Below are 24,177 nucleotides of genomic sequence, written 5' to 3'. Positions count from 1 at the left end.
CTGCCGTGTCTTTTGTGTGATGCAGAGTTGGTGAACGGATGATCTCCGCATGTGTGGTTCCCACCGTGAAGCATGGAGGAGGAGGTGTTATGCTGTGGGGGAGTACTTTGTTAGTGACACTGTCATATATATATATATATATTTTTTTTAAGAATTCAAGGCACACTTAACCAGCAATGCTACCACAGCATTCTGCAGCGATACGCCATCCCATCTGTTTTGTGCTTAGTGGGACGATCATTTGTTTTTCGACAAGACAATGATCCAACACACCTCCGGGCTGTGGCAGTCCTCATGCTAGCTATTTATTTTTTAGCTCAGCCATTGGTGTGATGCATTTAGTTAAACACAGTACCTAGTTAGGCCAATGTATTTCTTACACCTGTTTTTATTACAGCTGTGTTACATCGAGTCTGTAGCCTCTCTTTTACCAGGAGCATCATGTAGGAAAATAAAGTATGGTACTGTTGTCCTCTCAAATCAATCTATCCCTAGTCTAACCTGTTTTCCTGTTCACTAAAACATTTTAATGTAATTTGAAAAACTGCATGATGTAATCCATCCAGGTGCATGATGGGCCCATCCGATCTTTCTCATCTTAAACAAATGCATTCATATCCTCATGGTTCTTTCGCCCAACTACATTCCTAATGCAGCAGTTCTAACAAATGTATTGTTGAGTCAAAACGGGGACAAAGTGTGTAGGACAAGTACATCTTCGAGTGGGTAGGTAGGCCCCAGGGGATTGTGGGTAATGGGTATTTTTATTAGGTAGACGTTTTCAATTTCCTCATTTTATGTTTCGTTAGGGTTTCGCTTCACTTTTTTGATCGAGTGGGTTTATTTCTGATTTTTAAGTCATAGACGTTAGTTTCAACATGTATTTTTCTGATTTTAGGTAATAGGATGTTAGTATCGACATGTCTAATGTTGCCTTTCCATGATTCAGATCCAGAGTAAATTAGCTGCAAACTACCTCTAACACTTTCCCTAAATCAGTTATGCAGTCAGTCTGTCACGTTCCCCTATACATGCTGAATGCTTAGTCAAGCAAATCGATCTTCCCTATAGGCCTAATTGGCTAATATCACTACAAAAAGCTTGGTGGTAATAAACATGCCTGTTACCTTTTTGCTTTAGTGTCCTAGTTTGTCCTAGTTTGGTCAGGATGTTGAGGGTGTCTTACTGCTGCTCTGAGAGACAATGACTAGGCCTATTTATAATGCCCCCCTTCCTTGTTGACTTCTTTTGGGACGCCCTGTGTGATGTGAAATTGTTTGATTACTCACGGTGAGTGTCAGTCATATGATTTCTCATATTTGCAAAAACTACAGGCTAGGTATCGGTTCCTGCAATACGTTTGTTCTAGTTCCCGCTTTAGTTTTTTGGGGGTAATTTGTAGCGCACTTAGTTTGCAACGATGACAACACAATCAGTATGAGACTAGTTCTTTGACTTCTTTGTCTTCATTGGGAGTACTGCTTAAGCATTTGGCTGTGGCCTCTATAACATCTGCTAAACTGTGTACGCAACTAATTTTTGATTTGTTCCCTCTCGTCGTCATCTGCTATCAAATGGGAGGTAGCTGAAGGGGTAGTCGGGGGGGAGGGGGGGGGGGGTTAGTTTGTGCTGCCATGTGATGGTTGCTTCACTCCCGACTCACACAGCTGAGTGGCGTAGACTACAAGCAGCTCTGAGCTGTTCCATTATGCGTCATCATCAAACTCAAACATGCGATTGATCACTCAACTGTGTTGAGTCGTGAATGGTCCTTAATTTAACTTTTTTTTTTTTTAAACAGCCGGCCAAGTTTACTGTAGAACTATAGGCTATCGTGGCAGCATAAGACTCCTAAAATGTAGCCTGTTTTTGTCCTGTTTATCCCCCTTGTGATGTTTTCAAAGTAGGTGGTAAAATAATGTGAATAGCTGACTCACTGACAATGTAGCATAAAGGTTTTCCTCATTGGAGTCAGACAAGTTGAAATGTCTTTGATAACGAGGCCCAGCACCTCATAGAGCAACAACTTGTTGTTTTTGTCTGCCTAGGAGAACAGGAGGGGAGAACAGGAGGGGAGAACAGGAGGGGAGAACAGGAGGGGAGAACAGGAGGGGAGAACAGGAGGGGAGAACAGGAGGGGAGAGGTTCTATCTCTACTGTATCTTTCCCAGTACAAGGCAGCACGGGAGTGAATGATTGACTCACTGCAGTGTGACTGTATTATCAGCATATGAACACGAGTGATTTGTTTCACATTGGGTTGCCTACTATGACCTCCGATGCCTGGGGTGGGTCTTGGGACACACCGTACAAGGTTTTGCAACGGAACCAAAAGGAACTTTTCTAATTGGACAAGTGCAGACAGTACCGGAATGTTCCGTGCTGACAAAACACAGGACCGTGCCGATCTGTTGTCGCTCTTCAGGCTGTTAGCTTGGCGTGGGTCTTTGTGATAACTAGGCAATGTCATGTTGGTTTTTTGCCTTTTATTTTGATTTTTGTCACATGAGTAGCTGTCTATCAGCTTGCTGGTTTATTTGGCAATGGCTGTGCATCATCAGCTTCTTTCCCTCAGTCAATGCAACATTTGTGCTTACGTCCTTGACTCTGAAGATTAGAATTTTTGCGTCTCTGCAAATTTGGCAACAATAAAAACCTCCATGGTAGCCTTTAAAATTTGGCAGTTAGTGATGGATAAGTATGCTTCAACAACAAACTCAAATTTCATGCACAAAAGCTAATAGTTCCTATTTTTTTTTAATTCAAATTTAGTGATAACCAATTGCGATCTTGTCGCTGCAACTCCCCAACAGGCTCGGGAGGCAAAGGTCAAGTCATGCATCCTCTGAAACAAGACGTACTAAATCACGCTCCTTAACAACTAACAAAAACCTCCTTTGCACCTGGTTAAATAAAACTGCTTTAGTGTTGTCCCTATAATATACACTCTTATCCAGAGACGTGCTTGCAGGTGGAACTAGGGTTAAGTGCCTTGCTGAAGGGCACACTGACGGATATTTCACCTAGTCGTCTCACGTATTCGAACCAGTGACCTTTCGGTTATTGGCACAATGCTCATAACCACTAGGCTACCTGCCACCCATACCAAAACGATACTGTATTGACACAACAACAAACCAGGAAGTGTATTGGCTGAAGTCTGAGAATAACCACTGGGCTTAATATTTTTATTTTTTTTTATTTTTTTTAAACATTGAACAATATGTTGATAACTGATAAAATAACACCTTCTGGGCTATTACATTTCTTTCAAAAATAAACGCAAATATTAAATAACGTAACATCAAATTTATCTTATGCAAAACCATGTCTGATTTTATATAATTTTTGTTGACAATTACAGAACTTAAATAAAATGTAATTTTTATACATATCAGGGTTTTCTGATCTTTAACATTCATTATAACTCGTCATTTCTGTAATAAATGAAGAGTTTAAAGCAACAAACTCTTACGCTCGTTTCTGAAGCTTGCTGGTTTGAATCCCAGACTTGGCGACAAATCTGTCTGTGCCATTGAGCAAAGGCACTTAACCCTAGTTACTCCTGTAAGTTCTGGATAAGCCCGTCTGCTCAATGACTCAAATGTACACATTTATGCTATGATTCAGAGTGTATTTCAACTCCCAGGGTGCAATGCTCCACCCAGGGCTCATGGGGCCAGGGTTCTGGTCTAGAAGCATGGTTTTGACTGACCCCTATAGCTTTGCGTTGGTACTGCAGTTTAACTGACGCCCGGACCAGAAAGACCATTTCCATGATGTCTGGCTGGTGGGTCATGTCAAGATGTGGTACCCTTCCTGCAGGCTCATGAGGGAGGAGGATGTCTTCCCTGTAACGCACAGCGTTGAGATTGCCTGCAATGACAACAAGCTCAGTCCGATGATGCTGTGACACACCACCCCAGACCATGATGGACCCTCCACCTCCAAATCGATCCCGCTCCAGAGTACAGGCCTTGGTGTAACGCAAATCCGACCATCACCCCTGGTGAGACAAAACCGTGACTCGTCAGTGAAGAGCACTTTTTGTCAGTCCTGTCTGGTCCAGCGATGGTGGGTTTGTGCCCGTAGGCGACGTTGTTGCCGGTGATGTCTGGTGAGGACCTGCCTTACAACAGGCCTACAAGCCCTCAGTCCAGCCTCTCTCAGCCTATTGCGGAAAGTCTGAGCACTAGTAGGCGCTCCAGAATGAGTGTGTGAAGAACTGCAACGCTGCTGGGTTTTTTATACTCAATACCTTCCCGTGTGTATCTAGAATGATCCACCACCCAAAGGACATCCAGCCAATTTGAGACAACCTGTGGGAAGCATTGGTCTCAACATGGGCCAGCATCCCTGTGGAACGCTTTCAACATGCCCTAACGTAATGAGGGTAAAGTCGGAGGTGCAACTCAATACCAGGAAGGTGTTCTAACAGTTTTGTACACTGTGTGGATAGCTGTTGTGTTCATATTGAGGCAAACTACCTTTTATTTTCTCCAGCTGATGGAGGATTGGATGCTGACCTCGTTGACCTCACAATAACGTGTGTGTGTGTGTGTGTGTGTGTGTGTGTATATCTCTCTCTCTCTCATACAGTCTAACAGATGGTTGGTGCTTTCCACTGTGGTTTCCTAGGGTTTCTTGCTAGGATCTGTTCCCATAAAACAGAGTTTACTATTTCAGAGTTTTCTCTGCCTCTCTCTAAGATCAGATGAGGAAGTAGGACTTGTTGGTCGTGGTATTCCCCTTTACGAGTCACATGATCCTTTCACTTCCTGTTCTAGGATTTATTTTAGAGAGTTGTAACACGCCTCTACTTTCGCCTGCTTAAAAAGGAACTGGACCTGGGTTACATGCATGCATACATACATACATACATACATACATACATACATACATACTGTAGGGCTGGACCTGGGTTACATACATACTGTCACCACTCTGTTGGGTACTGAACAGTGTCTCCTAGCTGTCGCCACCCCTCTGTTGGGTACTGAACAGTGTCTCCTAGCCATCACCACCCCTCTGTTGGGGACTGAACAGTGTCTCCTAGCCGTCGCCACCCCTCTGTTGGGTACTGAACAGTGTCTCCTAGCCGTCACCACCCCTCTGTTGGGTACTGAACAGTGTCTCCTAGCCGTCACCACCACTCTGTTGGACTGAACAGTGTCTCCTAGCCATCACCACCACTCTGTTGGGGACTGAACAGTGTCTCCTAGCCATCACCACCACTCTGTTGGGTACTGAACAGTGTCTCCTAGTCGTCACGCCTCTGTTGGGTACTGAACAGTGTGGGTAACTAGTGTCTACTCTCTCCTAGCCGTCACCACCACTCTGTTGGGTACTGAACAGTGTCTCCTAGCCGTCACCACCACTCTGTTGGGTACTGAACAGTGTGGGTATCTAGTGTCTACTCTCTCCTAGCCGTCACCACCACTCTGTTGGGTACTGAACAGTGTCTCCTAGCCGTCACCACCCCTCTGTTGGGTACTGAACAGTGTCTCCTAGCCGTCACCACCCCTCTGTTGGGTACTGAACAGTGTCTCCTAGCCGTCACCACCCCTCTGTTGGGTACTGAACAGTGTCTCCTAGCCGTCACCACTCTGTTGGGTACTGAACAGTGTGGGTAACTAGTGTCTACTCTCTCCTAGCCGTCACCACCACTGTTGGGTACTGAACAGTGTCTCCTAGCCGTCACCACCACTCTGTTGGGTACTGAACAGTGTGGGTAACTAGTGTCTACTCTCTCCTAGCCGTCACCACCCCTCTGTTGGGTACTGAACAGTGTCTCCTAGCCGTCACCACCCCTCTGGGTACTGAACAGTGTCTCCTAGCCGTCACCACCCCTCTGGGTACTGAACAGTGTCTCCTAGCCGTCACCACCCCTCTGTTGGGTACTGAACAGTGTCTCCTAGCCATCACCACCCCTCTGTTGGGTACTGAACAGTGTCTCCTAGCCGTCACCACCCCTCTGTTGGGTACTGAACAGTGTCTCCTAGCCGTCACCACCCCTCTGTTGGGTACTGAACAGTGTCTCCTAGCCGTCACCACCCCTCTGGGTACTGAACAGTGTCTCCTAGCCATCACCACCCCTCTGTTGGGTACTGAACAGTGTCTCCTAGCCATCACCACCCCTCTGTTGGGTACTGAACAGTGTCTCCTAGCCATCACCACCACTCTGGGTACTGAACAGTGTCTCCTAGCCGTCACCACCCCTCTGTTGGGTACTGAATAGTGTCTCCTAGCCATCACCACCACTCTGTTGGGTACTGAACAGTGTCTCCTAGCCATCACCACCACTCTGTTGGGTACTGAACAGTGTCTCCTAGTCGTCACCACTCTGTTGGGTACTGAACAGTGTCTCCTAGTCGTCACCACTCTGTTGGGTACTGAACAGTGTCTCCTAGTCGTCACCACTCTGTTGGGTACTGAACAGTGTCTCCTAGTCGTCACCACTCTGTTGGGTACTGAACAGTGTCTCCTAGTCGTCACCACTCTGTTGGGTACTGAACAGTGTCTCCTAGTCGTCACCACTCTGTTGGGGACTGAACAGTGTCTCCTAGTCGTCACCACTCTGTTGGGTACTGAACAGTGTCTCCTAGTCGTCACCACTCTGTTGGGTACTGAACAGTGTCTCCTAGTCGTCACCACTCTGTTGGGTACTGAACAGTGTCTCCTAGTCGTCACCCCTCTGTTGGGTACTGAACAGTGTCTCCTAGCCGTCGCCACCACTCTGTTGGGTCCTGAACAGGGTACTGAACAGTGTCACCTAGCCGTCGCCACCACTCTGTTGGGTCCTGAACAGTGTCTCCTAGCCGTCGCCACCCCTCTGTTGGGTACTGAACAGTGTCTCCTAGCCGTCACCACTCTGTTGGGTACTGAACAGTGTGGGTAACTAGTGTCTACTCTCTCCTAGCCGTCGCCACCCCTCTGTTGGGTACTGAACAGTGTGCCCGTGGTCCTCCCTACTGGTGCCACAATGTGAAGACTGCCTCTATCTGTGGAGCCGTGGTCCACTGCCAACAGAACGTATGGAACCAACCCCAGATGGTGAGACTCAAGTATTTTATCTAGCATGTTATTCTCTTTTGGGGGGGGTGTAAAATGGATGAACAGCGGGGCATTGTTTAACCTGGCCTTGGTTTAGCTACCCTAATCAACTTCCTCCTCCCTGTTTCAGAAATCTGTGCCATGTGACCTGTGTAAGGGGTTGCTGATAGCGGTGGACCAGCTGCTGAACAACAATGCTACTCAGGTGAGTCATGGAGGATGAATGTGGGGAAAGTTCCCTGTTTTTTTGTTGTTGTTGTTGCTGGAAACAGTTTGGCAGAGCATGAATTTGTCTTCTATCCAGTGTACACCGTAGTGGTACAGATGTGGCATAACTGTTTTCCGCTCCCAGATGAATGAGTGCCTAAGAGGGTGCATTATGGCTGAGTAGTGTTGTTATAGCTTCTCCTAGGGGATCCTCATTTAAAAAATGTTGTAGTCCTGAACTAGTTCACATGATTTACGTAGTGAAAGGCTTGATGATTAGTTGAATCGGGTGCTATATCTGGATTAGGGCCTAATACATGGAACTGCTGCGCTCCACATAGTGGGGGTCTGAGGCTGGGGGGGGGGGGGGCATCGCTCCACATAGTGGGGGTCTGAGGCTGGGGGGGGGGGCATCGCTCCACATAGTGGGGGTCTGAGGCTAGGGGGGGGGGGGGGGGCGGCATCGCTCCACATAGTGGGGGTCTGAGGCTGGGGGGGGGGGGGGGGCATCGCTCCACATAGTGGGGGTCTGAGGCTGGGGGGGGGGGGGGCATCGCTCCACATAGTGGGGGTCTGAGGCTGGGGGGGGGGGGGGGCATCGCTCCACATAGTGGGGGTCTGAGGCTGGGGGGGGGCATCGCTCCACATAGTGGGGATCTGAGGCTTGGGGGGGGGGGGGGGGCATCGCTCCACATAGTGGGGGTCTGAGGCTGGGGGGCTCTAAGCTGATGTTCATGTCCTCTAGGGTGAGATCCTGGGCGTCCTGGAGAAGGCCTGTCACCTGATCCCTGACAAGACCCTGGCTGCACAGTGTAAAGAGATCGTGGACACCTACTACCCTATCCTCATTGGTATCATCGCTGGAGAGCTGGTACACACACACACACACACGGGTTTATAGGAAAGTAAGCTAGCCTACACACACAAACCGAGAGAAACATTTGTTATTCAGAATCAATCCAACATCCTCATCCTGCTAAGCTAAATGGCATTGTTTCAAGGTCATTTCAAGGATAATTTAGCTATTTGAGTTTGATGATAACTGTTTATCCTTAATGCTATTAACCCATACACATGTATTGAATAACAGTTTCACTACATAGAGCCCCCCCCGAAAAAAAAATCTAAACTAAGTTTGTACTGTTCTATATCTTTGAGAGATAAGAAAATCGGGAATTATTATTTAAAGAAATTTACACATGCATTTAAACCCTTATTTTTGGCAGGTAACAGTCTCTGTAAATACAGTACCAGTCAAACATCTGGACACCTACTCATTCCAGTTCTTCTTTAATTTTACTATTTTCTACTTTGTAGGGGGGGGGGACTAGGGAACACAGTAGCTGTTCTGTGTGGGGGGGACTAGGGAACACGGTAGCTGTTCTGTGTGGGGGGGGACTAGGGAACACGGTAGCTGTTCTGTGTGGGGGGGACTAGGGAACACTGTAGCTGTTCTGTGTGGGGGGGGACTAGGGAACACGGTAGCTGTTCTGTGTGGGGGGGACTAGGGAACACGGTAGCTGTTCTGTGGGGGGGGACTAGGGAACACGGTAGCTGTTCTGTGGGGGGGGACTAGGGAACACGGTAGCTGTTCTGTGTGGGGGGGACTAGGGAACACGGTAGCTGTTCTGTGTGGGGGGGGGGACTAGGGAACACAGTAGCTGTTCTGTGGGGGGGGGGGGGACTAGGGAACACAGTAGCTGTTCTGTGGGGGGGGGGGGGGGACTAGGGAACACAGTAGCTGTTCTGTGGGGGGGGGGGGGGGGACTAGGGAACACTGTAGCTGTTCTGTTTGGGGGGGGACTAGGGAACACTGTAGCTGTTCTGTGGGGGGGGGGGGGACTAGGGAACACAGTAGCTGTTCTGTGGGGGGGACTAGGGAACACAGTAGCTGTTCTGTGTGGGGGGGACGACTAGGGAACACAGTAGCTGTTCTGTGGGGGGGGGGGGGGACTAGGGAACACAGTAGCTGTTCTGTGTGGGGGGGGGGGGACTAGGGAACACGGTAGCTGTTCTGTGGGGGGGACTAGGTAATGAATTGCATTTAGGATGCCAGCTGCATATAGATTAACCCTGTTCCTGGACTCACACTGTCAATGGAAATAGTTTTAGTCCAGGACTAGGCCTGATCTGGGTCTGTGAAGTGGGAAACCGACCCTGAGAGTTTATTATAGTGTGCGTTCCAGTAGTGACTTAATGGTGGCGTCTCTAGTGAGATCTACGGATTGTAGTGACCAGAGTCCGTTTCTGGATTCCAGGAGAACCCTCAGGTGGTGTGTGGCGCCATAGGCCTGTGTGACTCCCAGCAGGCAGCCCTGGCCAGACTCCAGTCTCAGATCCAGTCTAACCAGATCCCACCGCTCACGTCCAATGAGATTCCTCAGGAAGACCTGGCCCAGAGGGTCGCCCCCTTCCTCCTCAACGTCCCTGGGCTCCTCTACCCCCAGGCCCAGGAGAACACCAAGCAAGAGGTTCCTGAACAGGTACGCCAGTCGTCATAGAATTTTGGGGGTCGTAATTCTGGTCTTTGGTGTCTAGGAATTGGGTTTCGGTGTAATAATTGTTAGAGAACTTTACAAAATTGTTAGATTTAGAATTCACTATGGTGCCCAGCATAGCTGCACATAAGTTATGTTCAGTAAGGCACAAAGTACCAAATCTTTTCAACTGAAATCTGTCTTATTGATCAAATTCTGGCTGTACTTTCCCATTCCAAACTGTTATTTCACTACTGAACATGACCCCAGTACCAACTTTCAACTGTCACTGATTTCGTGTGTGTGTGTGTGTGTAACTGCTACTCCTTTAGTCACTAGTGAGTGTCTTCTGTCCCCTGTAGCAGACTGGAGACTTGTGTGAGGACTGTGTGAAGTTCATCACAGACTTCCAGGACGAGGCGAAGAGCAACACTACCTTCGTCAACTCTCTGATCGAACGGATCCAGAGGCAGTGTGACCTGCTGGGGCCTGGAATCTCTGACATGGTGAGAGGCCTTGTTATCTAGTTAGTTACAGATCCAGGACCTGCTGGGGCCTGGAATCTCTGACATGGTGAGAGGCCTTGTTATCTAGTTAGTTACAGATCCAGGACCAGTGTGACCTGCTGGGGCCTGGAATCTCTGACCTAGTGAGAGGCCTTGTTATCTAGTTAGTTACAGATCCAGGACCAGTGTGACCTGGTGAGAGGACTACGTAGTTATCTAGCTAGGCGTTAGTGAGAGGACTGGGTTTAAAAGGAGTTTGGTGGAGTGAATATTTTGAGTAATCCAGCAATGGAACTAGCCGTAATCTAATTTACACTTCATGCCCTAGTTGCCATCTGGTTTAATGCAATAGTTGGTTTATTGGACCCTGCTGGTTATCTATGAATGTTCGAACATGTTGAACAGTCGGGCCTTAATAATCTCCACCCAGCACAGCCAGAAGAGGACCGGTCACCCCTCAGAGCCTGGTTCCTCTTTAGGTTAATAATCTCCACCCGGCACAGCCAGAAGAGGACCGGTCACCCCTCAGAGCCTGGTTCCTCTCTACCCGGCACAGCCAGAAGAGGACCGGTCACCCCTCAGAGCCTGGTTCCTCTCTAGGTTAATAATCTCCACCCAGCACAGCCAGAAGAAGACCGGCCACCCCTCAGAGCCTGGTTCCTCTTTAGGTTAATAATCTCCACCCAGCACAGCCAGAAGAGGACCGGCCACCCCTCAGAGCCTGGTTCCTCTCTACCCGGCACAGCCAGAAGAGGACCGGTCACCCCCCAGAGCCTGGTTCCTCTCTAGGTTAATAATCTCCACCCGGCACAGCTAGAAGAGGACCGGCCACCCCTCAGAGCCTGGTTCCTCTCTAGGTTAATCTCCACCCGGCACAGCTAGAAGAGGACCGGCCACCCCTCAGAGCCTGGTTCCTCTCTACCCGGCACAGCCAGAAGAGGACCGGTCACCCCCCAGAGCCTGGTTCCTCTCTAGGTTAATAATCTCCACCCGGCACAGCTAGAAGAGGACCGGTCACCCCCCAGAGCCTGGTTCCTCTCTACCCGGCACAGCCAGAAGAGGACCGGCCACCCCTCAGAGCCTGGTTCCTCTCTACCCGGCACAGCCAGAAGAGGACCGGTCACCCCTCAGAGCCTGGTTCCTCTCTAGGTTAATAATCTCCACCCGGCACAGCTAGAAGAGGACCGGTCACCCCCCAGAGCCTGGTTCCTCTCTACCCGGCACAGCCAGAAGAGGACCGGTCACCCCCCAGAGCCTGGTTCCTCTCTAGGTTAATAATCTCCACCCGGCACAGCTAGAAGAGGACCGGCCACCCCTCAGAGCCTGGTTTCTGTCTAGGTTTCTTCCTAGGTTCCCACTTTTCTAGGGAGTTTAAAATGTATTTTAAAATTATTTTTTAATTTAAGGGCTTTATAAATACATTTGATTGGAAGTATTTCTTGGTCAATCTATTAAGCTGGAAGATCATTGGTTTCCACTGACTTTGTATCTGACTGTTTTGTCTTCTCCTCCTGTGTTTCAGTGCAAGCAGTATATCAGCCAGTACGCGCCTCTCATCGCCCTGCAGCTCATGTCCATGGTCAGTCACTAGGGCGTCTCCAAAATGACATCCTGTTTCATATATTTAGTGCACCACTTTTGGCTTTCAGCCCCGCCCCCCTCCCCCAAACTGGAGGGTTCTCTTCTGCTGATGTGTAATTGTAGCCAATGTCTCTGCACAGTGTTGCCTGACATATACTTAACAGGTTTATACATGGGTGAAATGAACCACTATGTTTGTCATAATACATCTAGTGTGTGTATCCAGACTCTGACTACAGCACCTCCTAGCCTGCTGATTTCATTCACATCTTTTAATGTTTTTATTTCCCCCTCTATTCATGCACCTCCTGCTCTCTCCTACTCCTGCGCTCGCTCTCTCCTCCTCTTCCTGCTCTCTCCTCCTCTTCCTGCTCTCGCTCGCTCTATCCTCCTCCTCCTGCACTCCTCCTCCTGCTCTCGCTCGCTCTCTCCTCCTCTTCCTGCTCTCTCCTCCTCTTCCTGCTCTCGCTCGCTCTATCCTCCTCCTCCTGCACTCCTCCTCCTGCTCTCGCTCGCTCTCTCCTCCTCTTCCTGCTCTCTCCTCCTCTTCCTGCTCTCTCCTGAGGTGGGTCTGTAGGAACAGGTAGGTTTCCCTCTGTGTTCAGTCTCTCGTCTCACACCCTTTAGGCATTGGCCACACAGAGACTTGGATGAAATCCTATTATGCATTCAGCTTTGACGTCTGGAGCCTTTTAGACAGCCAATCATCTCCCGTTGTCCATCTGTCAATGGGTGACTACCGTTGTAAAAAGATCTGTCGTTCTGTCTGCCCACAGCCTCTGTTTCTATACGGTCTGTCCACTAATGCTACTGACTTCAAGTACTCACATTTCACTGTTCTAGAACTGCGTCACGATGTTTCTCTGTGCTGAATACCTTTGTCCTTGGAAAACCAAGCTTTTGGGGGGGAGGGGGGGACATATTTGATGGGCGTGTCGTGATACGAGACAGCAGACTGGTTTCCATTTAGTCCATTAGGTTTGGGAGGTGTAGCATGTATACCAGTGTTTTTGGAAATAGCCACGGGATGTTTTTTTCCACTTCCACCAATATCGTTGAAACAATTTTCTTTTGAATTTAAAAAATATTTGTATCATATTTTCAGTAAATACAGTCAACATGTTGTATAAAGCAGATTGTTAATTTCACCTGTTACATTACGAAGCTCACCGTAGTAGAACAGTTGAGCCAGCTGTGTTGGTAAACAGCACCACAAGGGGAAAGCTGCAGCGGTTGAGTCCAGATGTGTGTTGACACGGGTCACATTTTTATATTGAAAGTCAAGTTATTTTTTTCGTTGTTGTTGCTTCAATAGCATGATCATGATCACGTCCAGCTATAGTTTTCCTTCAAGACATTATCGGACCACATTTGGTAGAAAACGTCTTCATATCATAGAAAGGATGTAGCCAGCTGCTTTTTATAATGTTTTCCTTACAGTTCATCTTGTATTTTAGCCGGGGGAGAAAGTAGGCTGGCTATACTGAGGGAAAGTAGCTCCACATCAGTCAGAGTGCTGTCTGCTGATAGAATGATGGAGAACAGTAGCTCCACATCAGAGTGCTGAACAGTGGACTGGTACAGGGTATAGCCTGGCTCTGAGACTATGGACCAGTGGACTGGTACAGGGTATAGCCTGGCTCTGAGACTATGGAACAGTGGACTGGTACAGGGTATAGCCTGGCTCTGAGACTATGGAACAGTGGACTGGTACAGGGTATAGCCTGGCTTTGAGACTATGGAACAGTGGACTGGTACAGGGTATAGCCTGGCTCTGAGACTATGTAACAGTGGACTGGTACAGGGTATAGCCTGGCTCTGTCTCTGAGACTATAGAACAGTGGACTGGTATAGCCTGGCTCTGAGACTATGTAACAGTGGACTGGTACAGGGTATAGCCTGGCTCTGTCTCTGAGACTATAGAACAGTGGACTGGTACAGGGTATAGCCTGGCTCTGAGACTATAGAACAGTGGACTGGTACAGGGTATAGCCTGGCTCTGAGACTATAGAACAGTGGACTGGTACAGGGTATAGCCTGGCTCTGAGACTATGGACCAGTGGACTGGTACAGGGTATAGCCTGGCTCTGAGACTATGGAACAGTGGTCTGGTACAGGGTATAGCCTGGCTCTGAGACTATAGAACAGTGGACTGGTACAGGGTATAGCCTGGCTCTGAGACTATAGAACAGTGGACTGGTACAGGGTATAGCCTGGCTCTGAGACTACGGAACAGTGGACTGGTACAGGGTATAGCCTGGCTCTGAGACTATGGAACAGTGGACTGGCTCTGGCTCTGAGACTATGGAACAGTAGACTGGTACAGGGTATGGCCTGGCTCTGAGACTATAGAACAGTGGACTGGTACAGGGTATAGCCTGGCTCTGAGACTATGGAACAGTGGACTGGTACAGGGTATAGCCTGGCTCTGAGACTATAGAACAGTGGACTGGTACAGGGTATAGCCTGGCTCTGAGACTATGGAACAGTGGACTGGTACAGGGTATAGCCTGGCTCTGAGACTATGGAACAGTAGACTGGTACAGGGTATAGCCTGGCTCTGAGACTATGGAACAGTGGACTGGTACAGGGTATAGCCTGGCTCTGAGACTATGGAACAGTAGACTGGTACAGGGTATAGCCTGGCTCTGAGACTATAGAACAGTGGACTGGTACAGGGTATAGCCTGGCTCTGAGACTATAGAACAGTGGACTGGTACAGGGTATAGCCTGGCTCTGAGACTATGGAACAGTGGACTGGTACAGGGTATAGCCTGGCTCTGAGACTATGGAACAGTGGACTGGTACAGGGTCTAGCCTGGCTCTGAGACTATGGAACAGTGGACTGGTACAGGGTATAGCCTGGCTCTGAGACTATAGAACAGTGGACTGGTACAGGGTATAGCCTGGCTCTGAGACTGGAACAGTGGACTGGTACAGGGTATGGCCTGGCTCTGAGACTGGAACAGTGGACTGGTACAGGGTATAGCCTGGCTCTGAGACTACGGAACAGTGGACTGGCTCTGAGACTATGGAACAGTAGACTGGTACAGGGTATAGCCTGGCTCTGAGACTATGGAACAGTAGACTGGTACAGGGTATAGCCTGGCTCTGAGACTACGGAACAGTGGACTAGTACAGGGTATAGCCTGGCTCTGAGACTATGGAACAGTAGACTGGTACAGGGTATAGCCTGGCTCTGAGACTATGGAACAGTGGACTGGTACAGGGTATAGCCTGGCTCTGAGACTATAGAACAGTGGACTGGTACAGGGTATAGCCTGGCTCTGAGACTATAGAACAGTGGACTGGTACAGGGTATAGCCTGGCTCTGAGACTATAGAACAGTGGACTGGTACAGGGTATAGCCTGGCTCTGAGACTATGGAACAGTGGACTGGTACAGGGTATGGCCTGGCTCTGAGACTATGGAACAGTGGACTGGTACAGGGTATAGCCTGGCTCTGAGACTATGGAACAGTGGACTGGTACAGGGTATAGCCTGGCTCTGAGACTATGGAACAGTAGACTGGTACAGGGTATAGCCTGGCTCTGAGACTATGGAACAGTGGACTGGTACAGGGTATAGCCTGGCTCTGAGACTATAGAACAGTGGACTGGTACAGGGTATAGCCTGGCTCTGAGACTATGGAACAGTGGACTGGTACAGGGTATAGCCTGGCTCTGAGACTATAGAACAGTGGACTGGTACAGGGTATGGCCTGGCTCTGAGACTACGGAACAGTGGACTGGTACAGGGTATAGCCTGGCTCTGAGACTATGGAACAGTGGACTGGTACAGGGTATAGCCTGGCTCTGAGACTATGGAACAGTAGACTGGCACAGGGTATAGCCTGGCTCTGAGACTACGGAACAGTGGACTGGTACAGGGTATAGACTGGCTCTGAGACTATGGAACAGTGGACTGGTACAGGGTATAGCCTGGCTCTGAGACTATGGAACAGTGGACTGGTACAGGGTATAGCCTGGCTCTGGGACTACGGAACAGTGGACTGGTACAGGGTATAGCCTGGCTCTGAGACTATGGAACAGTAGACTGGTACAGGGTATAGCCTGGCTCTGAGACTATGGAACAGTGGACTGGTACACCATACATCATCATAATGTCATGTGATGAAATGTATTTTCTGTAGAATGGTATGAATGTGTCTAACTGTCCATTCTGTCGTTCTCCCCACTCAGCAACCTAAAGATATCTGTTCCCGTGCTGACTTCTGCCCTGCAGAGGTGAAGAGCTCTGTCCCTATGATGAACCTGGTGGCTGCCAAGGCCGTCCCTGCTGTCAAACTGGTCCCTGCCACTAAGCTGGACGCTGTCAAGGTAACCTACTGGTACCAGAGGCTCTGGCAAGTGTCCGTGTACAACTGTACCGTCACTTACATTCTTACATAAAAAGTTATATAATCACTCTGACTACTTGTTTTGTAAAGTAGTTATGACGTTGGCATGGTTACTATTCTAGTTTATACCGATGCGTTTCGGGACCACGGCTTATTTTGTTCCAAGACTATTGTAGTTACGCCGACTCTTGTCTGTTCTCCAGAACATGGTGCGTGCCCGTGGTTCCCCTCAGTGTATCGCGTGCAAGTTCATTATGAAGGAGGTGGAGAGCATGCTGGGGGATGAGAAGACTGAGGTAGGTCACCTGACGGGTTGCTCATGAGTCATGACTGAAACTTCACGCTGTTTGTAAGGGAGTTACAATAAATTATGTTTTTGTCATGTGGGGGGAAAGCACTATAAATGAATGTGTATACATAGATAGATAAATGAATGTGTATAGATAGATAGATGTATAAATTAATGTGATTGCTCTCCACCTCTGGCCAATGTTGGATGATCAATACAATTTCAGTTTGAATATTGCTGCTAAAAAGCCACAGTTAATCCAGACAGAAAAATAAGATATTTGCATTTTTATGTACATTTTAAAATAGTTCAACTGAAATTGTTATTAATGTAACACGTAGGCTGTGTCTTCAGGGTTCTTAAACAAGGATTTTGTCTGCAATAGGCTAGAATGTATGAGTTATTCATTACAGAATCTCTTCATTTAAACAGAATCCCCCCCCGGAGGCCAAGTGGGCTCGTTTGTCCTGTGTGTCAAGGACCAACAAGAATTTAGTACAATGCGTCTCATCTCTGCGTCCTCAGGCCACCCATCACCCTTTGTGATGGTTATTACTGTGCAAGCAGCAGTGGATATTGTTTTACCCTAGTTCACTTTGTAGCGGTGGTGTCAGACGGGTGAAGATAAAGGTTTGGTTGGGGCACCAGGCAGGTATTAACCCTGCTGAAAAGGACAAGAGTAGGATCGAGTACCACTACCACTACCACACACACACACACACACACACACACACCAGCAGAACAGACTGACTGAAGAGTAGCCTGATGGCCACTGGAAGAGTAGCCTGATGGCCACTGGAAGAGTAGCTTCGCAAATGTCAATGACTGGAGCGGTCCCAAAATATACAGCCATGGTGCCATAGAGGTAACCCCGGCGATCAACTTAAAACACTTTACAAACTAAGCACGCTGAAAATAAACAAGACTTCTGCAGAGTTGGACACGCTGTCAAACTGCCGCGCCGACCGAGAAGAGCTGTCTTCATATCCTCACTGCTGAAGGCGCTCTTAGCTAGCTACCTTTATAGCCTCACTGCTGAAGGAGCTCCTAGCTAGCTACCTTTATCATCACTGCCGAAGGAGCTCTTAGCTAGCTACCTTTATATCCTCACTGCTGAAGGAGCTCTTAGCTAGCTACCTTTATATAGCCTCACTGCTGAAGGAGCTCCTAGCTAGCTACCTTTATATCCTCACTGCTGAAGGAGCTCTTAGCTAGCTACCTTTATATCTTCACTGATGAAGGAGCTCTTAGCTAGCTACCTTTATATCTTCACTGATGAAGGAGATCCTAGCTAGCTACCTTTTTATAGCCTCACTGCTGAAGGAGCTCCTAGCTAGCTATCTTCATATCCTCACTGCTGAAGGAGCTCCTAGCTAGCTACCTTTTTATAGCCTCACTGCTGAAGGAGCTCCTAGCTAGCTACCTTTATATCCTCACTGATGAAGGAGCTCTTAGCTAGCTATCTTTATATCCTCACTGCTGAAGGCGCTCTTAGCTAGCTACCTTTATAGCCTCACTGCTGAAGGCGCTCTTAGCTAGCGACCTTTATAGCCTCACTGCTGAAGGAGCTCTTAGCTAGCTACCTTTATAGCCTCACTGCTGAAGGCGCTCCTAGCTAGCTACCTTTATATCCTCACTGCTGAAGGAGCTCCTAGCTAGCTACCTTTATCATCACTGCTGAAGGCGCTCTTAGCTAGCTACCTTTATATCCTCACTGCTGAAGGAGCTCTTAGCTAGCTACCTTTATAGCCTCACTGCTGAAGGAGCTCCTAGCTAGCTACCTTTATATCCTCACTGCCGAAGGCGCTCTTAGCTAGCTACCTTTATATCCTCACTGCTGAAGGCGCTCTTAGCTAGCTACCTTTATATCCTCACTGCTGAAGGCGCTCTTAGCTAGCTACCTTTATATCCTCACTGCTGAAGGAGCTCCTAGCTAGCTACCTTTATCATCACTGCTGAAGGAGCTCCTAGCTAGCTACCTTTTTATAGCCTCACTGCTGAAGGAGCTCCTAGCTAGCTTTCTTTATATCCTCACTGCCGAAGGCGCTCTTAGCTAGCTACCTTTATAGCCTCACTGCTGAAGGAGCGCTTAGCTAGCTACCTTTATATCTTCACTGATGAAGGAGCGCTTAGCTAGCTACCTTTATATCTTCACTGATGAAGGAGCGCTTAGCTAGCTAAGGAGCTCTTAGCTCGCTACCTTTTATAGCCTCACTGCTGAAGGAGCTCTTAGCTCGCTACCTTTATAGCCTCACTGATGAAGGAGCTCCTAGCTAGCTATCTTTATATCCTCACTGCCGAAGGCGCTCTTAGCTAGCTACCTTTATAGCCTCACTGCTGAAGGCACTCTTAGCTAGCTACCTTTTTATAGCCTCACTGCTGAAGGCACTCTTAGCTAGCTACCTTTATAGCCTCACTGCTGAAGGCGCTCTTAGCTAGCTACCTTTTATATCCTCACTGCTGAAGGTGCTCTTAGCTAGCTACCTTTATATCCTCACTGCTGAAGGCGCTCTTAGCTAGCTACCTTTATATCTTCACTGATGAAGGAGCGCTTAGCTAGCTACCTTTATATCTTCACTGATGAAGGAGCGCTTAGCTAGCTACCTTTATATCCTCACTGATGAAGGAGCGCTTAGCTAGCTACCTTTATATCCTCACTGATGAAGGAGCTCTTAGCTAGCTACCTTTTATATCCTCACTGCTGAAGGCGCTCTTAGCTAGCTACCTTTTATATCCTCACTGCTGAAGGCGCTCTTAGCTAGCTACCTTTATATCCTCACTGCTGAAGGCGCTCTTAGCTAGCGACCTTGTTATATCCTCACTGCTGAAGGCTTTCTTAGCTAGCTACCTTTATAGCCTCACTGATGAAGGAGCGCTTAGCTAGCTACCTTTATATCCTCACTGATGAAGGAGCTCTTAGCTAGCGACCTTTATAGCCTCACTGATGAAGGAGCTCTTAGCTAGCGACCTTTATAGCCTCACTGATGAAGGAGCTCTTAGCTAGCTACCTTTATATCCTCACTGCTGAAGGAGCTCTTAGCTAGCTACCTTTATAGCCTCACTGATGAAGGAGCTCTTAGCTAGCTACCTTTATAGCCTCACTGATGAAGGAGCTCTTAGCTAGCTACCTTTATAGCCTCACTGCTGAAGGAGCTCTTAGCTAGCTACCTTTATAGCCTCACTGCTGAAGGAGCTCTTAGCTAGCGACCTTGTTATAGCCTCACTGATGAAGGAGCTCTTAGCTAGCTACCTTTATATCCTCACTGCTGAAGGAGCTCTTAGCTAGCTACCTTTATATCCTCACTGCTGAAGGCGCTCTTAGCTAGCTACCTTTATAGCCTCACTGCTGAAGGAGCTCTTAGCTAGCTACCTTTATAGCCTCACTGCTGAAGGAGCTCTTAGCTAGCTACCTTTATAGCCTCACTGATGAAGGAGCTCTTAGCTAGCTAACTTTATAGCCTCACTGATGAAGGAGCTCTTAGCTAGCTACCTTTATAGCCTCACTGATGAAGGAGCTCTTAGCTAGCTACCTTTATATCCTCACTGCTGAAGGAGCTCTTAGCTAGCTACCTTTATAGCCTCACTGCTGAAGGAGCTCTTAGCTAGCTACCTTTATAGCCTCACTGCTGAAGGAGCTCTTAGCTAGCGACCTTGTTATAGCCTCACTGATGAAGGAGCTCTTAGCTAGCTACCTTTATATCCTCACTGCTGAAGGAGCTCTTAGCTAGCGACCTTTATATCCTCACTGCTGAAGGAGCTCTTAGCTAGCTACCTTTATATCCTCACTGCTGAAGGAGCTCTTAGCTAGCTACCTTTATATCCTCACTGCTGAAGGAGCTCTTAGCTAGCTACCTTTATAGCCTCACTGCTGAAGGAGCTCTTAGCTAGCTACCTTTATATCCTCACTGCTGAAGGAGCTCTTAGCTAGCTACCTTTATATCCTCACTGCTGATGGAGCTCTTAGCTAGCTACCTTTATAGCCTCACTGCTGAAGGCGCTCTTAGCTAGCTACCTTTATAGCCTCACTGCTGAAGGCGCTCTTAGCTAGCTACCTTTATAGCCTCACTGCTGAAGGAGCTCTTAGCTAGCTATCTTTTTTAAGCCAAGTTGTTGTCTTATGAGAATTTTCTCTCAAAAACCTAGGAAGATAAATGGTGTTGGTCACATCTGGCCTCATCCCCAGGATTTTGTGCACCTTTATTTAACCAGGTAGGCTAGTTGAGAACACCTTTATTTAACCAGGGAGGCTAGTTGAGAACACCTTTATTTAACCAGGGAGGCTAGTTGAGAACAAGTTCTCATTTACAACTGCGACCTGGCCAAGACAAAGTATAGCAGTGTGAACAGACAACAACACAGTTACACGTAGCATTTAACCCTGGGACATCAACCATTCAGAGGAGTTCTTCATTCTATGGGCGTGGTCTTATTAAGTAAAGTATAGGTGATCATTTTAATTTGAGCGAATCACACGACTGCGAGGCGGGGCTCCAAATAGAGGCGAGACCCCGTATGGAAGACGTGTACTAGCCGGGTTAGTGGGAAGGTGTTGTGGGAGGTTATTGGTTGGTAGATTAAGCCAATGCCTATCCACCTGGAGATTATTTTGTTTGTTTGGCATTTGGGCAGATGTGTCTGGGGAAGGAGATTTAAGTCATGCCTAACTAACCCCTATCCTCTTCCGCTCCTTCCTCCCTCTTCTCAGCAAGATGTGGTGCGCGTGTTGGAGAAGGTGTGCTCTGTGCTGCCGCCCTCCCTGTCAGCCCAGTGTAAAGATCTGATCGAGTCCTACGGCCAGGCCATCATTAAGCTGCTGCTACAGGAGGCCGACCCCAAGACTATCTGCACCGTGCTGGGGCTCTGCAAGGACGCCAGCCGTGCCTTCACCCGTGAGTAGAGGGAGTGTGCTTGGGAAGTCTTGAGGTGTGTGTGTGTGATCTATCCTGTGTGTTTGAGACACGTGGAGCAGGCCCTGTCGGTTGGGCCCTGTCGGTTGGGCCCTGGGCCCTGTCGGTTGGGCCCTGTCGGTTGGGCCCTGTCGGTTGTTTTAATAACAGATTAGAGAACGACCGGGCCATTTTTATTCAAGATCATTCAACTAGAAAAGGCCAGTTTTATTGATGGTGCTCCAATCCAGATGAAGTGGTCTCCTTGTTTCCCCCGTCCCTCAGCGGTGTTGGACCAGTCCCAGGTCGAGGCGGGAGGCCTCTGTGACATCTGCAAGATGGCCGTGCGTTACATCGACGGGATCCTGGAACAGAACGCCACACAGGCTCAGATTGAAGACGCAGTCAGGAAAGTCTGCAGCTTTGTCCCGGAGACCGTCAGGGGCGAGGTGAGGATGGAGGACGTGTTGTTCCACGTGTTGTCATTAGTAGATTACACTGACCATGAAATGGGAAAACTGTGTTTCCTAAACTCTGTTACTGCAACAGAAGAAGAATGAATATTGGCTAGTAACTGGTCGACTAGACGTTGTTGGTGTGACTGTTAATCTTTCTCTCTCTCACTTTCTTTCTTTCTCTCTCTTTCTCCTCCAGTGTGACCAGCTGATTGAGCAGTATGAGCCCATGCTGGTTCAGCTCCTGCTGCAGATGTTGGACCCTGACTTTGTCTGCATGGTGAGCACTGGAATACATAGAGGAATACACTGCACTATAGAGAAAAAGTATGATGATGGACGAGGGGAAAAACCTCTAGATCGATAAAGACGATTTAACTTCACTGACTTCCCTGGTTGAAATGAATAAGTTATATGAATGCCAGTATCTGACAGTGGGTTCTGTGGTTGTCCTGGGTTACAGAAGGTGGGATTGTGTCCCGAGGCAGTGCAAAGTCTTCTGGGTATGGACCAGTGTAGCTGGGGACCTGCGTTCTGGTGCAAGAACATGGACTCTGCGAAACTCTGCAACGTGAGTACTCGACACGCAGGCACTGGGCTGCACTGCTTCTATCATAGTAGCGCAACCGCAGTGAGTGGCGTTTCATTCCAGGGTTGATAGATTGTCAATGTAGCTCCCCTGGTTTAAATAAATGAATGAATTTGATACAAATTCCTGATTTAAATTATTATTATTTTTAATTATCCAACTGTTATTTCCGACCATGCATTATGATTGGCCGAGAAGAACGGCTCATCCAGGTCTGTTCTTGAAATCCTGTGACTAAAGTACTCCTGAAATATCAGACCGGATATCTTATGTAAAGGACGAAGAAGCCCCTAGGAAGCCTATTGCTGTCTAACCTGTGGGTTGTTGTCTGTCTGTCTCCCAGGCGGTGGCACACTGCAGGCGTCACGTGTGGTGATGGGAGAACGGATCAAGACCGGCCGACACAATCTTTCAGGAGAAATACTGTTGCACTGCTTCTTTTTTTTTTTTAAACTCAATAAATGTGTTCTGTTTTTCGTAAAACATGTGGGACAGGTTTTTGCAATTGTAAATAAAAATTACCGGGCAGTTTGGAGAAGTGGGGAGGGAATGGAAACCATTTTGTCTGACAGAGGTTTGTTTCTTTATGGGGGGGAGAAGCAGGGCTGTCGAGTGGATCTACCAGACTGTTTTATCTAAAAAAAAAAAAAACTGATCTTTAGTTGTACTGATTTATTGAATGTACTATGGGTGTGGTTTGTGTACATCTTTTTTTTTTTTTTAGATAAATGATTTTACATGTCACACGCGGTCCCTTACTTGACACGCCTGGTTTCCCGGACATAGTCCCGAACTAAAATATAATGCTTCTTAGTCCAAGACTAGGCTTAATCTCGGTCCATGAAAACTGTCCCATTTTAAGTATGTGATGCAGACAGCTGGGTAACTGGATACTACTGTCTGTGAAAGAACAGTGGTCTGAGACTTGTTGAATCTCAGGGGGTCCTGTCAATGTGCTCCTTTGCAGTGACAGAACTTTCTTAGACAGTGTGTCTCTACCATACCTTCCTGGGATACTTTCTGTTTTAATTGAGTCTCTCCTAATGCAAGTTCATCTCTATTTTGTAGAAACAGTTGAATTGTATTCTTTCGGTGTAATTTTTTTATATTAATGAGGACAGTAAAGATTGTGTGTCTGATATGCTACCCTATTCCCTAATATAGTGCGCTACTTTTCAACAGGGGCCCATTGGGGGTAATGTAGTTTCCACTGTAGGACCAATAGAATGGTCTACTCTAAATGTTGAGCCACGCCCTATGTGTGCGAGAGAATGAATGCATCCTTTGACTGCGTCCCATATGGGACCACATTCCCTGCGTAGTGCACTACTTTTGACCTAGATACCCACGGGCCCTGGTTGAAAAGTAGTGCACTATATAGGGAACATGGTGCCATTTGGGACGAACATTTCTAATGGTATGTTTGTGCCCCTTTTTTTTATAGCCTCTCTGCTTGCAGTTTCCTTCTCTGCTCTCTTCACGCTGTTTGTGTGAAGTAATGTGTTCTGAAGGAAATGTAAACAGGGTGTATAGCCTCAATGTGGTTAACTCAATTTTAATATCACGGATGGTCAAACCCTCCAGCTTTTTACTGAAAGTGGTGGGGCAAGTTTTTAAAGTTTTTTTTATTTTGAACAATATTTCATTGTTTAATCGGCTGATTTGTTGCTTTTAAAGACGACGTGCTTTTTGTGATCAGACTACTGTCAGGCGATCGATTGGCTCGATCACATTTCTTTCTTTTACAGTTGAAATAAAAATGATCTCAAATCCA

At 47.8% G+C, this 24,177-nt stretch overlaps 2 protein-coding genes across 7 annotated transcripts in view; one reads left to right on the top strand and one right to left on the bottom strand.

The window, feature by feature from the left end:
- LOC110491277 (equilibrative nucleoside transporter 1) overlaps positions 1-1,269 on the bottom strand; it is a 23,060-nt gene extending 21,791 nt beyond the window's left edge. Inside the window, exon 1 of the mRNA XM_090201813.1 lies at positions 1,128-1,269. The gene's annotated coding sequence lies outside the window, so the exon portion shown is untranslated. The remainder of the gene's footprint in view (positions 1-1,127) is intronic.
- psap (prosaposin) overlaps positions 1-24,177 on the top strand; it is a 25,846-nt gene extending 1,669 nt beyond the window's left edge. The window contains exons 2-14 of one of the 6 annotated variants that reach the window (XR_016487092.1): positions 6,920-7,053; positions 7,184-7,258; positions 8,006-8,131; positions 9,519-9,743; positions 10,103-10,243; positions 11,766-11,822; positions 16,027-16,164; positions 16,388-16,480; positions 16,906-21,362; positions 21,645-21,808; positions 22,014-22,094; positions 22,278-22,385; positions 22,747-24,177. Coding sequence is in view for 4 of the 6 variants with exons in the window: in XM_090201806.1 (XP_090057932.1) it covers positions 6,920-7,053; positions 7,184-7,258; positions 8,006-8,131; positions 9,519-9,743; positions 10,100-10,243; positions 11,766-11,822; positions 16,027-16,164; positions 16,388-16,480; positions 21,179-21,362; positions 21,645-21,808; positions 22,014-22,094; positions 22,278-22,385; positions 22,747-22,779 (1,562 nt within the window). In the remaining 2 variants the exon portion in view is untranslated. Of the gene's footprint in view, positions 1-6,919; positions 7,054-7,183; positions 7,259-8,005; positions 8,132-9,518; positions 9,744-10,099; positions 10,311-11,765; positions 11,823-16,026; positions 16,165-16,387; positions 16,481-16,905; positions 21,363-21,644; positions 21,809-22,013; positions 22,095-22,277; positions 22,386-22,746 lie in introns of all 6 variants that reach the window. The other 5 variants (XR_016487091.1, XM_090201807.1, XM_090201806.1 and 2 more) reach the window with 5 other exon arrangements.

This window comes from Oncorhynchus mykiss, chromosome 16 (assembly GCF_057628025.1).
Source record: "Oncorhynchus mykiss isolate SJ-2025 chromosome 16, ASM5762802v1, whole genome shotgun sequence".
NCBI lineage: Eukaryota > Metazoa > Chordata > Actinopteri > Salmoniformes > Salmonidae > Oncorhynchus > Oncorhynchus mykiss.
Note: the sequence above shows the minus strand (reverse complement) of the source record. Positions and strands in the feature narration are given on the sequence as shown.